The sequence below is a fragment of the Pteronotus mesoamericanus genome, unplaced genomic scaffold (genome assembly GCF_021234165.1).
Source record: "Pteronotus mesoamericanus isolate MK-2021 breed Mesoamerican mustached bat unplaced genomic scaffold, CSHL_Meso_final contig_220, whole genome shotgun sequence".
In the NCBI taxonomy this organism is placed as follows: Eukaryota; Metazoa; Chordata; class Mammalia; order Chiroptera; family Mormoopidae; genus Pteronotus; species Pteronotus mesoamericanus.
In genome coordinates, this window is record NW_026555091.1 from 1,717,215 (window position 1) to 1,735,960 (window position 18,746).

The 18,746-nt window shown below is 38.8% G+C and overlaps 1 protein-coding gene across 1 annotated transcript in view; it reads left to right on the forward strand.

The window, feature by feature from the left end:
• Positions 1-18,746, forward strand: part of BBS9 (Bardet-Biedl syndrome 9) — a 179,961-nt gene that overhangs the window by 118,317 nt on the left and 42,898 nt on the right. Inside the window, exon 10 of the mRNA XM_054571306.1 lies at positions 15,573-15,754. Within this exon, the coding sequence (XP_054427281.1) occupies positions 15,573-15,754 (182 nt within the window). The remainder of the gene's footprint in view (positions 1-15,572; positions 15,755-18,746) is intronic.

Consider the following 18,746-nt stretch of genomic DNA (forward strand, 5'->3'; position numbering starts at 1 on the left):
AATTTTGAAGACTTAAAATCATAATACAATTGAGCTAGAAGGGCATTGGATCATCTGATTTAATCGATCCATTTTGCAAATGAGGAAACTCAGAAGCAAGTAAGTAATTTGAATTAGTGACTTGTGATAGAGAGGCATGAAGCTGGGAAAGAATTATGATTGTTCTTTGGAACGTAGTGATAAGGTTAATTGTAGTGATATTGAAAGAGACGGCAAGCTTACAAAGAGAACAGGTTTATGAGAAAGAAGAGTTCGGTTTTCAGTATGTCGAATTTAAGGTGACGGAGGTACCGATGGAAGTAGATGGGAAGAAGAGAGGTGTGAGTAGTATTTAGGGATTCTCAGCATTAGGAGTTGGGAAGAGGAGCCTTCAGAGACCACCAAACAGTAATTAGAGAAGTCCACAAAGTCCAGTGCCATTGAAGCCAGAGGAGTGGAGTGTATCACGACAAAGACCCTCGTGTCTGGGGGTATGGCCTGAGTGTGGAAGAGATGCTCAGAATGCACGCTTGCTGTCTTCTTCCCCTCCTCATCCACCCCGCAAAAATCCACCCCTCCTTCTGTTGCGTATCTAATCTTGATAGATGGTTTTATACTCAGCCTTCCCAGGCTAAAACTTAGGAACCTTTTTTGACCTCTTTCTCTAGCTCTTTCCCCACATTTAATATATCATCATGTATTATTATTCACTTTATCTCTGCCATGATATTTCTATCCATTGTCATCATACTATCTCCACTAGTTCCAAAGCCTATTATATAGATTTTTCTTAATCGCAGTTTTTGGGAATAATGTTAATATTACCATTTCTATTATGATAAGGCAAAACCATGTTCATTATGTATATAAAAGTTCAGTTTCTGGCTAAAGAACCCATACACATACGTCTAAGTAGGATGAATGACATAATTTATCATCCCAATGGGGATACATCTGAGTGAGAGGGGATGCTGTTAATAATTTTCCAGAACAACAGGCCTGAACAGGGACCATCCTGTACAAACCAGGATGTATGATCATCTACCTCAGTGTTTCTCAACTGGGAGCAATTTTGCCCACTCAGGAATATTTGGCAATGCCTGCAGATATTTTTGGTTATTGTAACTGGAGGAGGGAGAGTTAGCCCTGGTATTTAGTGGGCAGAGGCCAGGGATGCTGCTATGCGTCCTACAGTGCACGCGGTGGTCCCACAGCAAGGAGATTAGCTTCCACAACAAAGACTCGTTTGGCTTTCCTCATTTAATTCAGCGAGGGTTTTTTGGCCTCTCTCTTTATACCAGGTGCTATGCCATGTTCTGGGATACATTCATGAGCAAAGTGGTTATCATCACTGAATTCATAGAACTTATAGTGGGGAAGACCAAGATTAAATGCATAATTGCACAATAAATAATATTATTCAACAGTGGAAAATCCCATGAAAGAATAGTACCTGGCACTTTGGGAGCATATAACAGGCAATCCTACCTAGAGTGTGAGGCCAGGGGAGCGTTTTCTGGCAGTTGAGTAGCTATCTGAGGGATGAGTAGGCAAAGATCTGTTTCAGAGGGAAGGGAGGAAGCGCATACCAGGCACCTAAGGGCCATGGAGACCGACAGATCCAAAGAGCTGCAGGAGGCCAGTGTGGTAGAAGGGTGGGGTAGAGGGGGGGACGGAAGGGGACCAGAGGAGATGGTGAAGTAAGCAGCATTCCGATCATAGCTTTGTTTAAAGGATTTTGGTTTTTAATCGGAAACCATTGGAGGTATCTAATCCAGAGAATGATGTGATCAGAATTGCATGGTAAAGGAGGTCCATTTCTAAAGTGTCATCTAACTGTGTTACTGCCCTTCTTAAATGAGAGCGCTCACTTGTTGGGGGGCTGTGCTGGTCTGGCCTGTTTGCATTTGTAGTCTCATCCCTCGGTCCCTGTAGTCTCCTGATATACCTGCCTTGTTTACTGCATGATGTGTAAGAAGGCTGACTTTATTTTTTTCCTCAAAAATATCTCTCTGTTACCATTTTAGTGGCTTAAAAATAGTGGCTATTTTTTCCCGATGACATTCTCCTATTCAATACAATGTTAATCCAAATAGTAAGAAATATACTTTTCCCTGTGGGTCATATTAAAAGCTGTTTTAATTTTGAAAGGGAAGTTATGTGGTGCAGAAACATTTGCATTTTTCTCTGAGTTAACTCTTTTTTTCCTTTTTATGGTATTTTTGGGGTGATGCTGGTTAACAAAAGTATATGGGTTTCAGATGCACATTTCTACAGCACATCTTCTGTACCTTGTATTGTGTGTTCACCACCCCAAGCCAAGTCTCTGCCTGTCACTGTTTGCCCTGCTACAGCTGAGCTAACTCTTACGCAGGTGGGGTTCTTGCCCCGCGGCAGCCCTACTGCATCTGCAGTGACATGTGACTCTGTACCTGTAACCCCTGCTCATGCCATTTCTCTACCTGAAATACTTTTCTTCATCCACCTCGTTTTGTTTAAATTCTGCTTGTTTTCCAAGTTCTTCACAAAGGCTTTCTTGGTTTCAAAAGATTAACATATTACAGTGTCCTTTCCCGTGTTCCTCCCGAGCCTTGTCCATCCATTATATTACTCAGTACCATGCCTAGTGTTATCTAGAATGGGATATAGGCACCTATTTTCCTGAGTGACTGGACAGGAGCCGTAACTCCGAAACCATTCATGACATGAAATACAGTAAGAATATTATTTTTAACCTTGTATCATGGTTGCACGGTGAGCACCTATTGAATGAGTGCATGGGAGCAGCATGATCACTTCTGTAAATACAACATAGAAGTTGCGGAGGACTGAGAAATTGTATTGTTTCCTCTTCGTTGGGATCTTTCAATGGCTTCCCATTGCCTGTGGGGTAAGGTCCACAGTTCTTTGCAAGACATTCAGAGTCTCTGTGTGCCTTTAACTTTTATCACCAGCCACTTTTTCATCTGAATCCCCTTGGGGAGAAGTAGACTTTCTGGCTGATAGGAACACTTGTTTCTTAATACTTACGATCATGCTGTTCCAAGTGTGTAGATCACCTCCCCAGCCTTACCACCCACACAAATTGGGCCTTTCTTTCTCGGCCCAATTTGAATCTTACTTTACCTGCTAACCTTGTCTCCATAGCCCCTGTCACCCTTGAGCATACCGTATATGTATTTCTCTTGTTCATTGTGTTTTTCTTCTCACTAGAATGGGAGCTCCGGAGGACAGAGGTTTTTGTGTGATTTCTTGCGTGGCAGTCCCACCCAGAGAACAGTGCCTGGCACATCTTCGATACTCAATAGAGGCTTGTGGAACGAGCGGTTCTGGCCTTCCTAAAACATTATTCCTGAGTGTCCAGGACTCTAAGGGGTGTGTGTCCCCTTCATGGAGAATGCTTTGCGGGAATGCCCTGTTCGCTCATCCAGTTCCTGCTCCTGCCGTCTTCCGTAGGCAGCCATTCTCTGTCTGATCTCGACGTTCTGTCTCTTTTGTCTCCCTTGTCCATCCTCCCTCAGAGCATGCCTCATACATTCTTGTTTGATTTACATATCTGTTTGCCCACGGCACTTGAAGTTCTCTGAGGAAAATGACCAGTGTAACCTGCCTATTTACCTTTGACATCTAGAATGGTGCCTTAATACAGTAGGTAATAAATAAATAGTTTTTCCAATAATGAGAGAAGTTAGAGTTGAGTCAGGTCCTTAAAAACATATTTTGCTTCCCCAGTACAAACGAGTCACTTCTAGAAGTTACATCTTTCTTTTTCCTGTTAACAATTTACTTGTTTAGTCTGTGAGCATAATAAGTCAGATTTAATAGTGTTGTGTTGCCCTATTAAGTCTAATAGGAAGAATTTTCAAAGAACAGACTGACTTCTGAGTTCTTGATGCTTAGAAATTTCTTTACTATAAAAGATATTTTGTTCAGTCTCCCCACTACAACCCCTGTAATTTCTGCAATTTGCTGTGATGACATCTTTTTTCCTACTATTTTGATACCTTTGGAATCTGGCCTTGGCTCCCCCATTTTCCTTGTCCATTTCTTGGGCATTCTAATTACCATGTCTCTCTCATTAAATAATCCAGCTCTTGATTACTGAGGCTAATCGTGGATAGCAATAATAACTAAAAACCATTTACACAAACCTCAGATTGCAACTTAAAAATTGTTTTACATTTTTGATTCCTTGGAAGTCAGTATGGAAGGGTGGGCCAAAAAAAAAAAAAATACCCACTGCGAAACAGGAAACTTAGATTCTATGCTTGATTCTTCCTGGTGCCCAAATTTTTGTACTTACTACAAGCTATGTCTATGAAAACTCATTGATAGGGACCTTGGCCTGAGAGATGGTCATGCAGGAAAGGACCAAGAAAGCATAATTATTTTAAAAAATTGCCAAAGTAACTCCTCAACACGTACATGCTAAAAATACACAGGTGGTTGGCTGAGTGCCTGACTTAATTCCGGTAAGGGCTCGATGCATTAGAAAATTATGGCACCCAACCATGTCTTCTTTCATGCATCAGGGAAAGGTTCCAACATCTCGTTTTATTTATGGAAAGATTCATTGCCTTGAACTTCTACTTTAGCAAACTTTCTTCTTTTCCTTGGGAGAGAATATATTTACATACAGCTTTCTTGGCATTTATACATTCAAGGCACAGTGCCAGGTGAGAGCTAGCACCTGCATACTCAGTCTTCCCACTCCTTTTGTCATTGCCTTATTATTTGATGATTAAAAGAATTAAGGAAGGGATATTAGGTAACTGTAAATAAAGTTGGATACATTTTATATTGATCTCACGGGCAATTTCAAGAGGTCTTCCTCATTGACTTGTTAGTCTGCAATTATTGATTGGTACATGGAGTGTTGTGGTGATTCTTATTGGCTTATAAATAGGTATTATAGATAAAGATGAATTTAGAATGAATTCTTTTGGAAAACTTCATGTAGATGAAGTCATCGTCTCTGGCATTCAGGGATACAAATTTGATGTCATGCAATCCCTGCCCTGTGGGAGTTTACAGCCTGGTCAAATATGACAAACATGCAAAAATATTTTAAAATGCTGTAACATTTTATAGGTACTGTTATAGAAGTATTATTTAGTGGGTGTAGTTTTATTTGAAGGTATAAGATTGTGGAAGAGACAATTTTTAAAATTATTTCTTTTGTGTAAATGTTTTTTAGTTATTATTTGAGGAGTGGGCATTTGGAAGGTTGATTGTATTAATTAGGTTTGCTGTGTAACAACCCATCTCAAAACTTAGTCGCTTAAAATAACAAATGTTTATTAGGTCATGATTGTGGGGCTTGTCTGTTTGGGGCTGAGCTTAGCTGGATGACTCTTCTGCTCTGTGCTGTGTATTGGTTTCCTGGGTCTGCTGTAACAACTCACACCAAGCTGGATATTTCAAAACAATAATAATGTATTCTCTCACAGTTCTGTAGGAGGGAAGGCCAAAATCAAGGTGCCAACAGGTCTGGTTCCCAGTGGAGGTTCTGAGGGAGAGTCGACTGCATACTTCTCTCCTAGAGTTTGGTAACTTCTGGCAACCCTTGGTGTTCTTGGTTTGTAGTCTCATCACTCCAATCTCTCCCTTCCTCTGCCTCTACATGGCCTTTTCCTCCCCGTTGCTCTGTGTCTATCATTTTTTTTTTTTTTTGGTCTCATAAGGGCACACATAATTGTATTTACAGCCCACCCTAATTCTAGCTGATCTTGTCATTTCTTAGCCAAAGCAAGGCATAAGTCCAGTTCAGAATAGACTTCACACCTTCATGGGAGGAATTATAAAGTCACGTTGAAAGAGCTGTAGATATATGGTGAAAGAAAATTTTGGCCGTTTATATAGTCTGCCACACTGATAAAGAGAAATGGGCAGGATGGAAGAGAAGGTGTAGTGGGGGCAGGAATAGGGGAGAGAACATTTATGGCATAAATATAGAGCTAAAATGTGAGATGGTTCCCAGGTCGTGTCAGGGTAGATTTATATGTCATCTCTGCAGGTGGTGTGTGGGTGGTGTCATTTATATATAGGGGGTGGGGCAAAAGGAAGTTTACAGTTAGTCGTTCATATGGAAAATAATACAATGATTAATAGATGAAATACAAGAATTAACTCTGTGTTTTGTGTACTCAGAACTGTAAACCTATGTTTGCTCCCAACTTATATTTGTGTGTGTGTGTGTATGTATGTATGTATGTATGCATTTTATTTGCTGTTTTTTAACCCCCCAAATTTTTACATTATAGACAAATTCAAATAGATACAATATAAGTGGATAGTATAATGAACTGCCTTGTACCCAGGGCTCAGCTTCAACAATGATCAACATTCTGGCATCTTTCCTTTTTTTATACCCCCACCGACCCTATTTTAAATTTATTTTTTTAAGATAAATTTTACGTACATTGGAGGTGCAAACCTTAATGGTACAGTCTCAACAAATGAATGCCCCTGTGTATTCCATAGCTTCTCAAGTTACAGAACATTTCCATCACCAGAGTTTTTGTGGCTCCCTTTCCAGGGAATAACTGTCTTCTCCCTGCTTTCAGGTAACCACTGTTTGCACTTTTTTCGTAATAGATTTACGTTGCCTATTCTGCACTTCATATAAATGGAATGATACAGGATGCACTTTTTAATGTCTGTCTTATTTTGCTAAATATATTTTTAAACACTCTTTTTTGTTGCATATAACAGTGATTATTTTTTATTGCTTAGTAGTGTTCCATTCAATGAATATACCATAATTTGTTTATCTTTTCTCCTGTGTAAGGCTTTTTCCAGGCCTGTGTTATCATTTATCTTAGATAAATAAGTAGGGTTAAAATTGCTGAGTAAATTGGTTGATATATGTTTAATCTTATGAGAAACCGCCCAACGTGTTTGCAAAGTAGGTGACCCATTGTAGATTCCCACCAGGGACACGTGAGTGCTCTGGTTGCACCACATTCTTCCCAACAGTTAGTGCTGTCAGTCTGTTTAATTTAGACATTCTTATTGGTGTGTGGTGGTGGCTAACTGTGATTTTAATTTACATTTCTCTGGTGACTAATGATGTTGAGCATTTTTTTTTTTTTTCTTGGCTTACCAGCCATTTTTATACTTTACTATGTGAAATGTCCAGTCAAGTCTTTTGCTCAGTTGAATTTTTTTTTTGGTCATTTCTTATGGCAGTTTTTTATATGCAGAGACACAAATCCTTCATCAGAAATTTGTAAATATTTCCACCCAGTTTTTGGCTTGCCTATTCAATATGTTCTTAATAGTTTCTTTTGATGAAAAGTTTTGAAGTATGAAGAATTCTAATTTATCTTTTTTTGTTGTTTTGTTTTTTTACTTTCCTCATCCTATGAAATCTTTATCTGTCTCATGTCATGAAGATAGTCTTATTTTTTTTTTCAAAAAGCTTTATAGGTTTAGCTGTGATGTTTAGTGATCTCAAGTTAATTTTTGGGTATACTGTTAATATTATTTTTCCATATGGAGATCCAGTTTGTTCAAACACCGTTTATTAAAAAGACTTTCCCCCATTGAATTGCCTTGACATCTGTGTTGAAAGTTGACTGTGTGAGGACAGGTTTGTTCCTGCAGTATCTCTGCTGTTCCACTGATCTGCTTATCTTCATGCCAATACTGCGCCGTCTTCATCACGATAGAGTTAGAGTGTGTCTTGAAGTCAGTTGATGAAAGCCCGAGATCTCTAGTCTTCTTTTTTCAAGATCGTTTGCCATTCTAGATTTTTTTTGTTGTTGTTTGTATGTGTATGTGTTGCATTTTTATAGAAATGTGAAATCGGCTTGTCATTGTCCATGGGGAAAAAAAAGCCTTCTGAGATTTTCATTTGGATTGTGTTACACCTATCTATCATTTTGGTGTGAGAATCAACATTTTTGAACAACATTGAATATTTTAGGGCAAGTGTTTTTAAGCTAAGCATATTTTGCTCACATTACTCACCAGCTTCAAAGCCTTCACTGGCTCCCCATCACGGCTCTACTCCTGGTGGCTCTTTCCTCTTCTTCTGTCCTCCGCGTGCTGTGCCCTGGCTGCTTGCTCTTTCTCGCACATAGTCTCAACTTTTCTCCCTTCAGGCTTTATTCTCTCAGGTCCTTCATACAGAGTGCTCTTCACACCTCCACCCCATTCCAAAAGACTCTAATGTCACAGATATTTATGTTATAATAAGTTACAAATTAATAGTAAGAAGATTTTTAAGAAGCAAATTGTCATGGGGTAGATCACTTAAAATTTATGTAACTTTGTAATTGGAGCACCAAGAAAAAAAAAGGCAAAACAAAAGAAAAACCACCTCCCAAAAAAGAATAAAGGCAGATCCCAGTAATGGTCAGGATAATAGGACTTTTAAATACGAAGGTGAAGGCAGCTTGAAGGAAGGGTGGAGGAGACACAAGAATAGATGGTGAGCACGAGAACCAAGTAAGAAGTACTTCAACCCTGAGCACATATGCAAGTGGGACCACGAAGAGCAGAGGAAGAACGGTGCACGTACACATACTCTGTATTTTTCTGCAGCTACTTTGAGGTTCAAAGCACCTCACCGGGAACACCTCATTCAGACACTGGGAAAAATTGAGCATGAACCCATCTCAAAGTTCTCATAACATCATTTCTTTGTGTACCAAACACATAAGCATTAATTCAGATATCAGAAACAGTCACTGAAGAACAGACTGTATTTCAGTGTCCAGCTGAAGCTTTTACTTCCTCCATTAAAATTTCCCCAACCTCCCTGGCTAGCAATGACATTCCTACTTCTGAATATTGAAGTACTTTATCCTTGTCTTAAGTACTTATGTCTTCTACCCCTTGTTATACTTGTCAGGGTGTATTTCTTATTCTTTTATGGGATCGCAATGTTTTTGAGATAAAATTTTCAATTATATTTATCTGTGTATGCTCTATAGAACTTCAGAGGGTGTTTGAAAATATTTGATGAGTGAGTGAATGAATGAATGAATGATGAGTGAATGAAATACAGTGGAGAAATGAGAGGTAAATAGTAAATAACAAAGAGCCTAGAACAAAATTGTGCACCCTCTTTTTGTTTTCTGTTTCAGTGCTCATTCAGTGAAGGCGCTAAAGAACCCAAAGCTGGTTTAACCATAAGAACAATTATAATTGAGATTTTTCCAACACGAAAATTATTTCTCTTTTGTTTAAGACATATACTTGTCTTCACAGGAACTAACCAGAAAGCCACATCCCTGTTAGATTCTGTAGATTGTCATTAATAATCATTAATCTACTTTCTAATGCAGATAATTTTAACAATTGATAACTCTCATCAAAAGAGATCTTAGTTTTTTTCTAAACGTACAAAGTTGGAACCTGCTGACAGTAGCCACTTCCAAATGGCTGTCAGATAGGCTTTTGCTATTGAATTCCAAACAGGTGTGTCAGCTAATTTCATCTCAACAGGAGGAAATAGGAAATAACCATAATCACTTTGTATTTATCTTTGTAGATTAAAGGCAAATATTCACATGACATTTTACATGGAATTGGTCTCTTCTTTTCCTTTTCTTTCTTATTTTCCATATTTCATTCTTGAATACTTATGCATTGTATTAGAAATTGTGCTTAGAAAAATAGTGGAAAAGGCCTTCTGTAGTTCATTTAACATAGAGTTTAGTTAAATGTAAAATCATCCTGTAAAAGCATTTTGTATTTGTTGAATACATAGTCTACTCTACAAAAGTCATTGTGTATGGAGTACAAATGGAGTCATTTTCTGCCTTCTGAGGGCAGATCTGGGGAAGTGGAAAGTTTCGGGTCTGAAGCCAGAAGCCTGCAGTCTCGTAGCTTTGCATATGATCTCCCGGTAACCACCTTCGATGGTTTTGTTTTATCTGGATTTCATTCTTCTGCTTGTGCAGTGGAAATAACCAATACTTTTTCTTATAAGGTGATCAGGGGATTAAACTAGACGATGTGGTTCCACCTTCTAAGCAGGTTTCCATCTTCTCTCCATTGTGCTCATCTCCCCCGCCTGGGCCGCACGCGGCCTCTCCGAGTTCCCTCTGCTCCCCCCACTCGGAGTGGTCCTTCCACATTGCAGTCCCAGGATAACATGCACGCTTCTTCATAGTCTACAACAGTCAGCATGATTTAACCCAATTTCTTGGCTCCACCTTGACCCGCTCTTCCTCTGACTTCCTTTGCTCCAGCTTATTTATTTTACTGAATGTTTGATGTATCTTCTTGTCTTGGAAATACAAAAAGGCTGCAGGAGGGACAGCTCTGAGTTGGACAGGAGAAGCCAGGATCAGGAGCTCTGCCGTAGCCACGCTCAGCCTCCGGTGGCGGCCGGCCTTCCTCGTGGAGAGAGATGGCGCAGGCTGCCGCATGTACAGACTGGCCTTGGGGAGCGAGGTCTGTGTGGAGGCGTAAACCCGGGAGCCGGCCCAAAAAAGGTGTTTAAACTTGTGAGACTGAATGAGTTCACTGAGGCCAAAGCCCTCTTCCTTCCATCTATTTGTTTTTCATCTGAGGATCTGCTTCGAGGCCAGGATCCAGCTTCTGCATCCTCTGCCCTGTGAAGCTTTGCTCTGTTCTCCTGGGCACTTCCTGTGCTCTCTGCCTGCCGTGCTGACAGCATCTGCATGTTATATTGCGGTTGCTATTTTTTTTTTTAAACAAATAAGTTTTCCTTGACAACTAGACCAGTTTCTTAGGGGGCAAGACTATGTTTTATTTGCCTTTGTAGCTTCTGTTGGGTAGCTTCTGTTCTGTTGTTAAATGATGATGGAATGAATTAGAATATATTCAGGTGACCAAGTCCAGCCTGTTGGGGCTGAGAGAGGGCTTAAGGGAACAGCCTTGAAATCATGTGCCTTTTAATGGGACAGAGTAAAAATCGGATGCCATACATAGTGTTTAAGCTTTCCAGATCTTTTGGATATGGATATATAATAATAAAAAACAAACTTACAATTTGGTAACTTAAAATATTTCTATTTTTGCCTAAAAAGTGGTTGAGCAAGAGAGCATTTGATTGAGTGCATTTCTTTTCATTTATTTTTAAAACAATTGTTCATTTGTTTTATTGTATTAGCAAATAAATTGTTCATTTTTTAAAATCTCTTTTGAACTGTATTTCAAATACTTTCAGGTTGTACATTTTATAGATTGGCCTTGTCAGAAAACAAGAGCTAGAGAAACATTTCAATGCCATAGATTGTTTAAACTCTAAGTTGATGATTCACTTTTGGAGTCTGGGGATGGAACATGGAACTTTTTTTTTCTTACAAAAAGAAAAGAGACAGTTTTCTTTTTAATCTTACTTTGTTAACTATAAGACATTATAAAAATAGCTCATAATCTCACTAACCAGAGATAGTCACCATTCTATCAGCATTCAGGTATTCATTTTTCCTGGTCTGTGCTTTTTTAAATACATGTTTTATAAAACTGGGATAAAATGTATATACAGTAGTATATTTTTCTTTTCCACTTAACATTTTTTTCCTATTTTTCCTGATAGCAGATATTTTTAAGACATGATATTTATTGGCTTCTAAACATTCTATTATAGCTATATCATTGTTGAAAATTCCCTTTTCTTATTGTTTGGTGGTTTTTAACTTTTCTTAATGATTATGAAAGTACATTACTATATAAAAGACAATGAGCATTTTCAAGGCTTTTGATAGGTATTTCTAAAATGTTCTCTGAAAGGATTTTTAACGAATTTACATCCCTATTGAAAGTGTGTGAGAGTTTCTCTCTCCATGTACCTTCTGTAATAGCAGGGCTGATTTTTAAATACAATTTTTGCTAGTTTGAAGTATTACATAATCAAATATAGCTTTTTAAAATATATTGATTTTAGAATTTTTAAAATACATTTATTGACTATTATTTTTAGATGTGAATCGTCAATTTCTTTTGACCTTTTTGTTTTTGGATATAATCTTATTTTCATTGTTTTGTAAGAGTTCTTTGCATATTAGCTGAAACACTTAAAGTTGGTTTTACAGGTCAAAAACAGTTGAATACTCTCAACTTCATATGGTTTAACTTAAATTATGTATTTTGTGTTGGTTGCCAGTGTTTTCCCAGTTTGCCTTTTGTTCCTTTTACCACATTGTTTTTTAAAGCATATAACAATTTTAAATTATTATTGTGGCTTGATTCAGAGATCTTTTCCTTTGTAGTTTCCTCTATAGCTCTCTTGCAGCAAAAGTTCTTTCCATCCCAAGGGCAGATAAATATTTTTGCAGTTTCATATTTTTACATTTAACTTTTAAAATCCATCTGGAATTTTGTTTGAATGTATTATTAAGGCAGGGATCTGTTTACTGAGTGATGAAACAATTACTTTCAGATTCCTGAGCAAACACTATTGTTGAATGTCATGTCTCATTGCTAAAAATCACAGAATTATTACATGTCCTGTGCATATAACATTTTTGACCTCGATTCTTCATGAAACAACGGTGACTTGGGTTAGCTGGTGTGCTTCAAGGATCGGTAATAATCCAGAGACCCTAATTTTGGCGCTGTTAACTCTCCTTTAATGATTTAAGTAATATGGTACACAACACTTGATCTACTTGATGGCTTCTTTCAGCCTAAAATTCTGTCAGTCACAGAACCTGCCGCATTAACTCATGTGGACAATATTGTTACATAAAATGTTCTTTAAATAGAAAGACTTTTAAAAATCTTAAATATGTTTTACTTTTCGTCTTTATACTTAAGTTGGGCGTAACTTTAGAAATGATATATTTTAAAGTTTGTCCTTTGCGCAAGACACCAAGAGATGATGTTACTTATTAAGTAGTGCCATAGGCCTCAATCAAAGTGCCTTCCCTCATAGGGGTTGCAGACACAAGTGCCACTCATTTACTCTGGAGTTTTTAGAGCTTGTCTTAGTGTTACTGTGGGATAAAACAAAGTGTTGAGTTCATCTGTCGTCTAAATTTCTGTTATTTGACTTAAATTGCATGCAGTGGTTCCTACGCTGTTGACATCTGGTGAGTCTTTTCAGTGAAGGGAGGCGCGGGCCCCTCCCCGTTTCCGTTTGGACACCTCAAGCACCAGTAAAGAATTGTTTTGAGTTTGAAGAAACACATGGATGTATTTCTATTCAAACTCTTCCTTTCTGAACTGAGAAACTTCGTAGGTTCAGATACATTTTTAGATAAATCCCTTGTTGCTATTTGCTATCTAAAAGAGTGGGACAAAACTGATTCAATAATGAGCTAACCAACTCAAAGACCAAATAAATTTGCATAGTGAGGGTTACTTGGATTAGGCCATATTACGTTTCCTATGTTATGGAGCCCTCCAAGGGTGAAGGTGAAATGGAAAAACCCTTCTGGATTCAAAAACTGATGATCCCTACACCCCTGAGAAGCCAGCAGTGCCCTAGAGTTTCCTGATGATTGTTGTCCTTGGGTCCCCAGTCCTTCTGGGACTGTGTGGAATGGGGAACAGTCTACAGTGACGACTCCGAGGGGCAGAGGCTTTGTCCTCTGGAAATGGGCTCGTCGGGGCTGGAGGTTAGGATTTCCATGACCACTAGGGGGCTTCAGTTGCCCGCAAAGAAAGGGCCAAGCCCAAAGGTACTGTGGTGTTGCTCTTCACACTTTATTTCAAGAAAATAATTTCATTTTGGAAGTATTTATTTTCTGAGAGAGACTGACAGGACCAATGCATAAAAATTAAAGACCTTTGAGGGTCATCTAGTCTTACCGTCTCATTTTAGAGATTAAGAGCATTTTGGAAGGCTTCTCTAAGAGGACTCAGCTATCTGGTGGCAGAGTCAGAGTTAGAGCCCAAGTCTCTGATCCAGCTCCTGGTCTAGTTCTTTAGTGGTTGAGTCACTGGTGTAAATCTAGTTTTTATTTCCCTGAGGTTCCACCTCAGGGTTAGATGGCACAGAGGGCTCCTCAGGCCTGGAGAAGGTATGGATGGGATGTCACATTGAGGGCGGGCGGGAAGGGGGCGCTGGGCCTGCCTTACGGGGAGGGTTGAACGGTGTGGTGTCTGCTCTCCATCCGAGCCGGTTCATGAGTTTACCGCTCTCCATGGCTCAGTTTTGAGGAGTTTTAAGAATTCTTATTTATTCTGAATAAAGCCTAGACCCTTAAATATCTTATCATTTTCTTCAGATGAATAGCAAGAATTTTTTAAAATTATTTTTCTCTTAATTATTTTTATGATTTAGATTAACATTTAACCTTCGTACCAGTTGGTAACTACCCCCCCCCCCTTTTTTTTGTAAAAATGTCAATGGTTACTAGAAAATGTTAACAAAAATCAGGAAAATTCATTATGTATCAGCTCAAAATAACTTATGAAAATGTTGAAAATTTTTGTTTTCTGGGCAAACTCTAGAGTAAGCAAACAGTGTTCATTTCCACTACTTTTTATAGCAAGTTCAGCAAAACTTACAACTTCTATTTTTAAAAACAGTAGGCTAAAATTTTAATTTATATATTATGGCGAGTTTCTAGAGTAGACCAGATTTAAAGGAGTCCAAGAGAAGGGAGAGTGAAAGGATCGGGGGAGAGATCAAGACAAACCGATGATGGAGAAAGAGCTACCGGATGAGAAAATGGGATGCTTCCACCGCAGAGGGAAGGCAAGGAGCCTGCGTGAAGGAAGTCGGGCCCGAGGACGTGGGGGAAGAGGGCAGACACGAGCGCCAAGGGCAGAGAGGAAGAAAAGCAGAAGGGCAGGCTGGACATTGCTGTTCAGGCCCTCCAGGGTGCGCTCCCGCCCCTTGGGCCCTTCCCCGGCAGAGCCCTGCCTTTGCTCCTGGGCCTCCCCCGCCCTGCGGCCACAGCCCAGCGTATGTAGCTCCGCAAGCATTGCCCACACGCTTAGTCGGAATCTGCTAAGTGGGGGCTGGAGTGAGGATTAAAAGATATGGCCCTTGAACAATGAAATACTACTTGGCTGTGAAAAAGAAGAAAATTTTACCCTTTGCAACAGTGTGGATGGACATGAAGAACAGTAGGCTAAGTGAACTAAGCCAGTGAGAGAAAGACAAAGTACCATATGATTTCACTCATATGCGGAATCTAATGAACAAGCTGAACTAACCAGGAAAATGGGGACAGACTCATAGATGGAGAGCAGGTGTCAGCTAGTGGGGGCGGGGAGGTAAGGGATGGAGGAATTTAGCAAAAAGGGAAAAGGACCTATGGACAATGGACATGGGGACAACAGTGTGGGGATTGCTGGGGGGAGGGGACATATGGGAACTAAATGGTAATGGAAAAAAATACAATAAAAATTAAATAAAAGAAAAAGATGCAGTACTTGAGAATATCTTAAAGCATGATTGGCCATGTAGTTAGGTCCCCCCAAATGGCAGCTATTATAATTGTTAAAGTGGTTTTTTTCTCCTGTGATGAATCAGAACATTGGGAATATTTCTGTGACTATAAATCATGTTTGAAACATTTGAATTGAGTGTTTGATGTAGAACTTTAGAAACGGTCATTTTCTTCTGGTATATTGAAGCTTAATTGAATAAAAATGTTCAAGTCTAAATCTGCTGAAGAATTTAATTATGCCTTATTTTGTCTTCTTTATTGTAGTGATTTGAAGGGAGTGATAGTCACTCTAAGTGATGATGGTCACTTACAGTGTTCATACCTGGGGACAGACCCTTCTTTGTTCCAAGCTCCGAAAGTTGAATCTAGAGAACTAAACTATGATGTGCTTGATGTAGAGTTGAAAGAGCTTCAGAAAATCATCAGAGATGTTAACAAATCGCAAGGTATCTCATTTGAAGCTTTTCATTATTTTTTTATTATTCATAGTAGAATTTGTATTATTTTGTATATGGATAATGTTTTGTATATATTAATTAATTTTCTCCCGCATGCTTAATTAAAGTCATAGTTGAAAACACTGTGTAGCTCTTTAACATACAAGGTCTTTGTGCTTAACCTGTATTTTTTAGCTTCTGAAAAATATGTTCTATTTAAGATATTGCTTTTGCTAGTGTCCCTTTTGCAGGGAAAGTGCTATCTAGTTTTTTTTTCTTTATACCTAAAAAAAGAACAAGAACTACTTTGGGTAGTGGCTTCAGGCCTTGAGAAGAGCATTAAAATTTAGAGTGGTCATTTATTAACTTCTAATATCCCTGAAAAAAAATGTTAGCTGCTGCTTTTGAGAGAAACCAAAGCAGTACATGAGTTACCACTTTGTTACTAAAAATGTGGCCATTTGCAGCTTATAATATAATTTATGTTTGTAGTTAATTAGCCGTCCAAATGGAGGGTAGCTTGTGGTATGCTGATTTCTAATGACTCAGAGGCTGATGGTCTTTTCAGTTCCTGAGTTTTGGATAACTCAATATTATCTTACTGTGGGATTCACAGGGGTATAATTTTATTGTAAATTAAAAAGAGAAACAAAACACCAATCCTGAAGTTTGAGTTGGACATGTGAAAAGCATTACTTTAAGTTTCCTTCTCAGGGTCAGGTAAAAGTATTTTTTTAATGAGAAAAAATATGGACTATTTTCACATAAAAGAAATATTAAAGCAAGTAGGAATAATAAAAGAAGCAGAGCATCAAAAGCCAACGAAAACAGCAGGGCCAATCTTAATCCTGGTCCAATCATCTTATGAGATTTATGTATTTTTGAGTCTATATGACCAAGACAGATTCAGAAGATATTAGATAATATATATAAAAATATGAATATTGAAATAAAATAATTATTGTTTGGCTTCACACTTTCTCTTAGAAAGTTTTGAAAGCAAACCAGTGAAACAGGTCTTTTAAGTAATACCTCTAATTAGCTAAAAGAGTATTAGTTGTCAGCAACCCTCTGTCAAATAAAGAATGGTTAAAATTGGCTGTGTCATGTTGCAATATATAACTTTTTTTCCCATTTTTGATACTAGTAGTTTGATTATCGGAATTATAAGTCTCACTTTGTCATTTGAAAATGTAATTGGGGAAGAGTGGCATATACATGAAACATGAAATTTCTAGAGTTCATAAATAAATTTAACATGACTTTTCACGTCAGATTTTGTCTTGAGATTTTGCTTTTTCCATAAACAATGTGTTAATGATATTTTGATTAACACTTAATTGTGTAAAACATTTCTCCAAAAAATCCCTCACAGCTAAAAGTTTTTTGGTGACCGTAGTGATGCCCTTGGACAAGAAGGGTTATGTTGTTTTACTTGTCATCACCATGATCCTTCTGTGTGATTTGAAATAACTGCTAATTAAGTGAGGGATATGTCCACAGGCTTGGGTGCAAAGGTCATTATTTACGTAACCTCAGGTTTTAGTTGATATTTGAAGTTCTCTGCCCTTTCTCCACCATCATTTGGTTTTATTCCTGAAAAAGAAACAAAGAGAACCTTTTTTAAAAAAGGACAGACTTTTAAAATACTTTATTTCTAGATATGGAAAAAAATTCAGTATTCTGTGCCCTTATAAAACTGTGGTATATTTCTTTATTAAAATATCTGTAATTATGTGAAAGCACCAAATTGTTGTAGTATAGAAGATTATGAGAAGTTAAAACTCTGAACTTTCTGATGACCTCATTATTCATTTAAAGGCCACTTATTTTAGTATAGTGACTTAAGCTTACAAAAAAATTTCACAGTCTTGTAGGTTATGTTCAGTACTTAAAGCTTTTTAAAAAAATTTCTTCAAAGTAAGGGTTGCAGCAAAATTTAAGGCCAATTTAAAGAGTACATTTTCTTGTACACATGGTGTATATTATCTACTGTAATAAAAGTGTTTTGAACCTGATTTTATGTGTGTAATGAGGAATGCATGTTGTAAGTATGAAATTACAGTAATAATTTCAGAACGGCTCATGGATTTTGAAGCTTTTCGTACTCAACTCATTAGTGTGGATCCCGCCAAGCATTTCTGTTACCAGTAGTCAACAACATCTGTCGGGAGCCACTTTCAAAGATGGAGTTCCCCGGTGACCTAGAGAGCTGGTCATGTTCTCTACTTGGGGTGAGTCTGAAGGGATGGGTATGATACGGAGCCTCCCACGCAGTGGCGCCTTCAGGAAGGAGAAGAGAGCAGCGAGACACGGGTGTGCCACCGGAAGTCTGCATCCCGATGAAATATGCCCAGGATAACTCAGCTGCCGCTACCGCCGAGAACTGGAAACATTTGTACTTGGTGGCCTTTTCGGAAGAAGTGTTGTTTAGGGTTAAGTGGGGCTGCATGTAACAGAAACCCAGCTGAAGTGGCTTACGCTTCTTTGCCATGGAAGAGGAGACCCATGACGGGCAGACCAGGGTCGGCCTGGCAGCTCCCCTGCCATCAAGAACTGCGGTTCCTTTCCTCCCAGAGCCATCTGTTGGTCCAGGGTGGCTTCTGGAACTTCTGCCCACACATCTGCAGCTGAGTCAGCCCCCTTAAGGCTCTTTCCTGGAAGCCACACCCTGAGCAGCTTCTATTCACAGCTCACTGACTACTCCTGGCTGCAAAAGAGGCTGGGAAGTTAAGGGTTTAAGCTGAGCACTTTGCTCCTTAGAACGCGACAGGGCTTCTTTTAGTAAAAGAAGAACTGAAGAATGGTTCCTGGGTGGGTGATGAGCACCCTCTGCACTCTCACTAAGGAAGTTCTGGAAATTCCTGTTCCAAATATTGCAGCGTTAGTGGGAATGGCTGATGGCAGTGGCGGGCAGGTCTTCTCTCTGTCAGACAACCGATTCTCTGCGTGGCCTCGGCCAGTGCTTTCCCCACTTTCGCCTGCCATCCTCTGCCTGTGG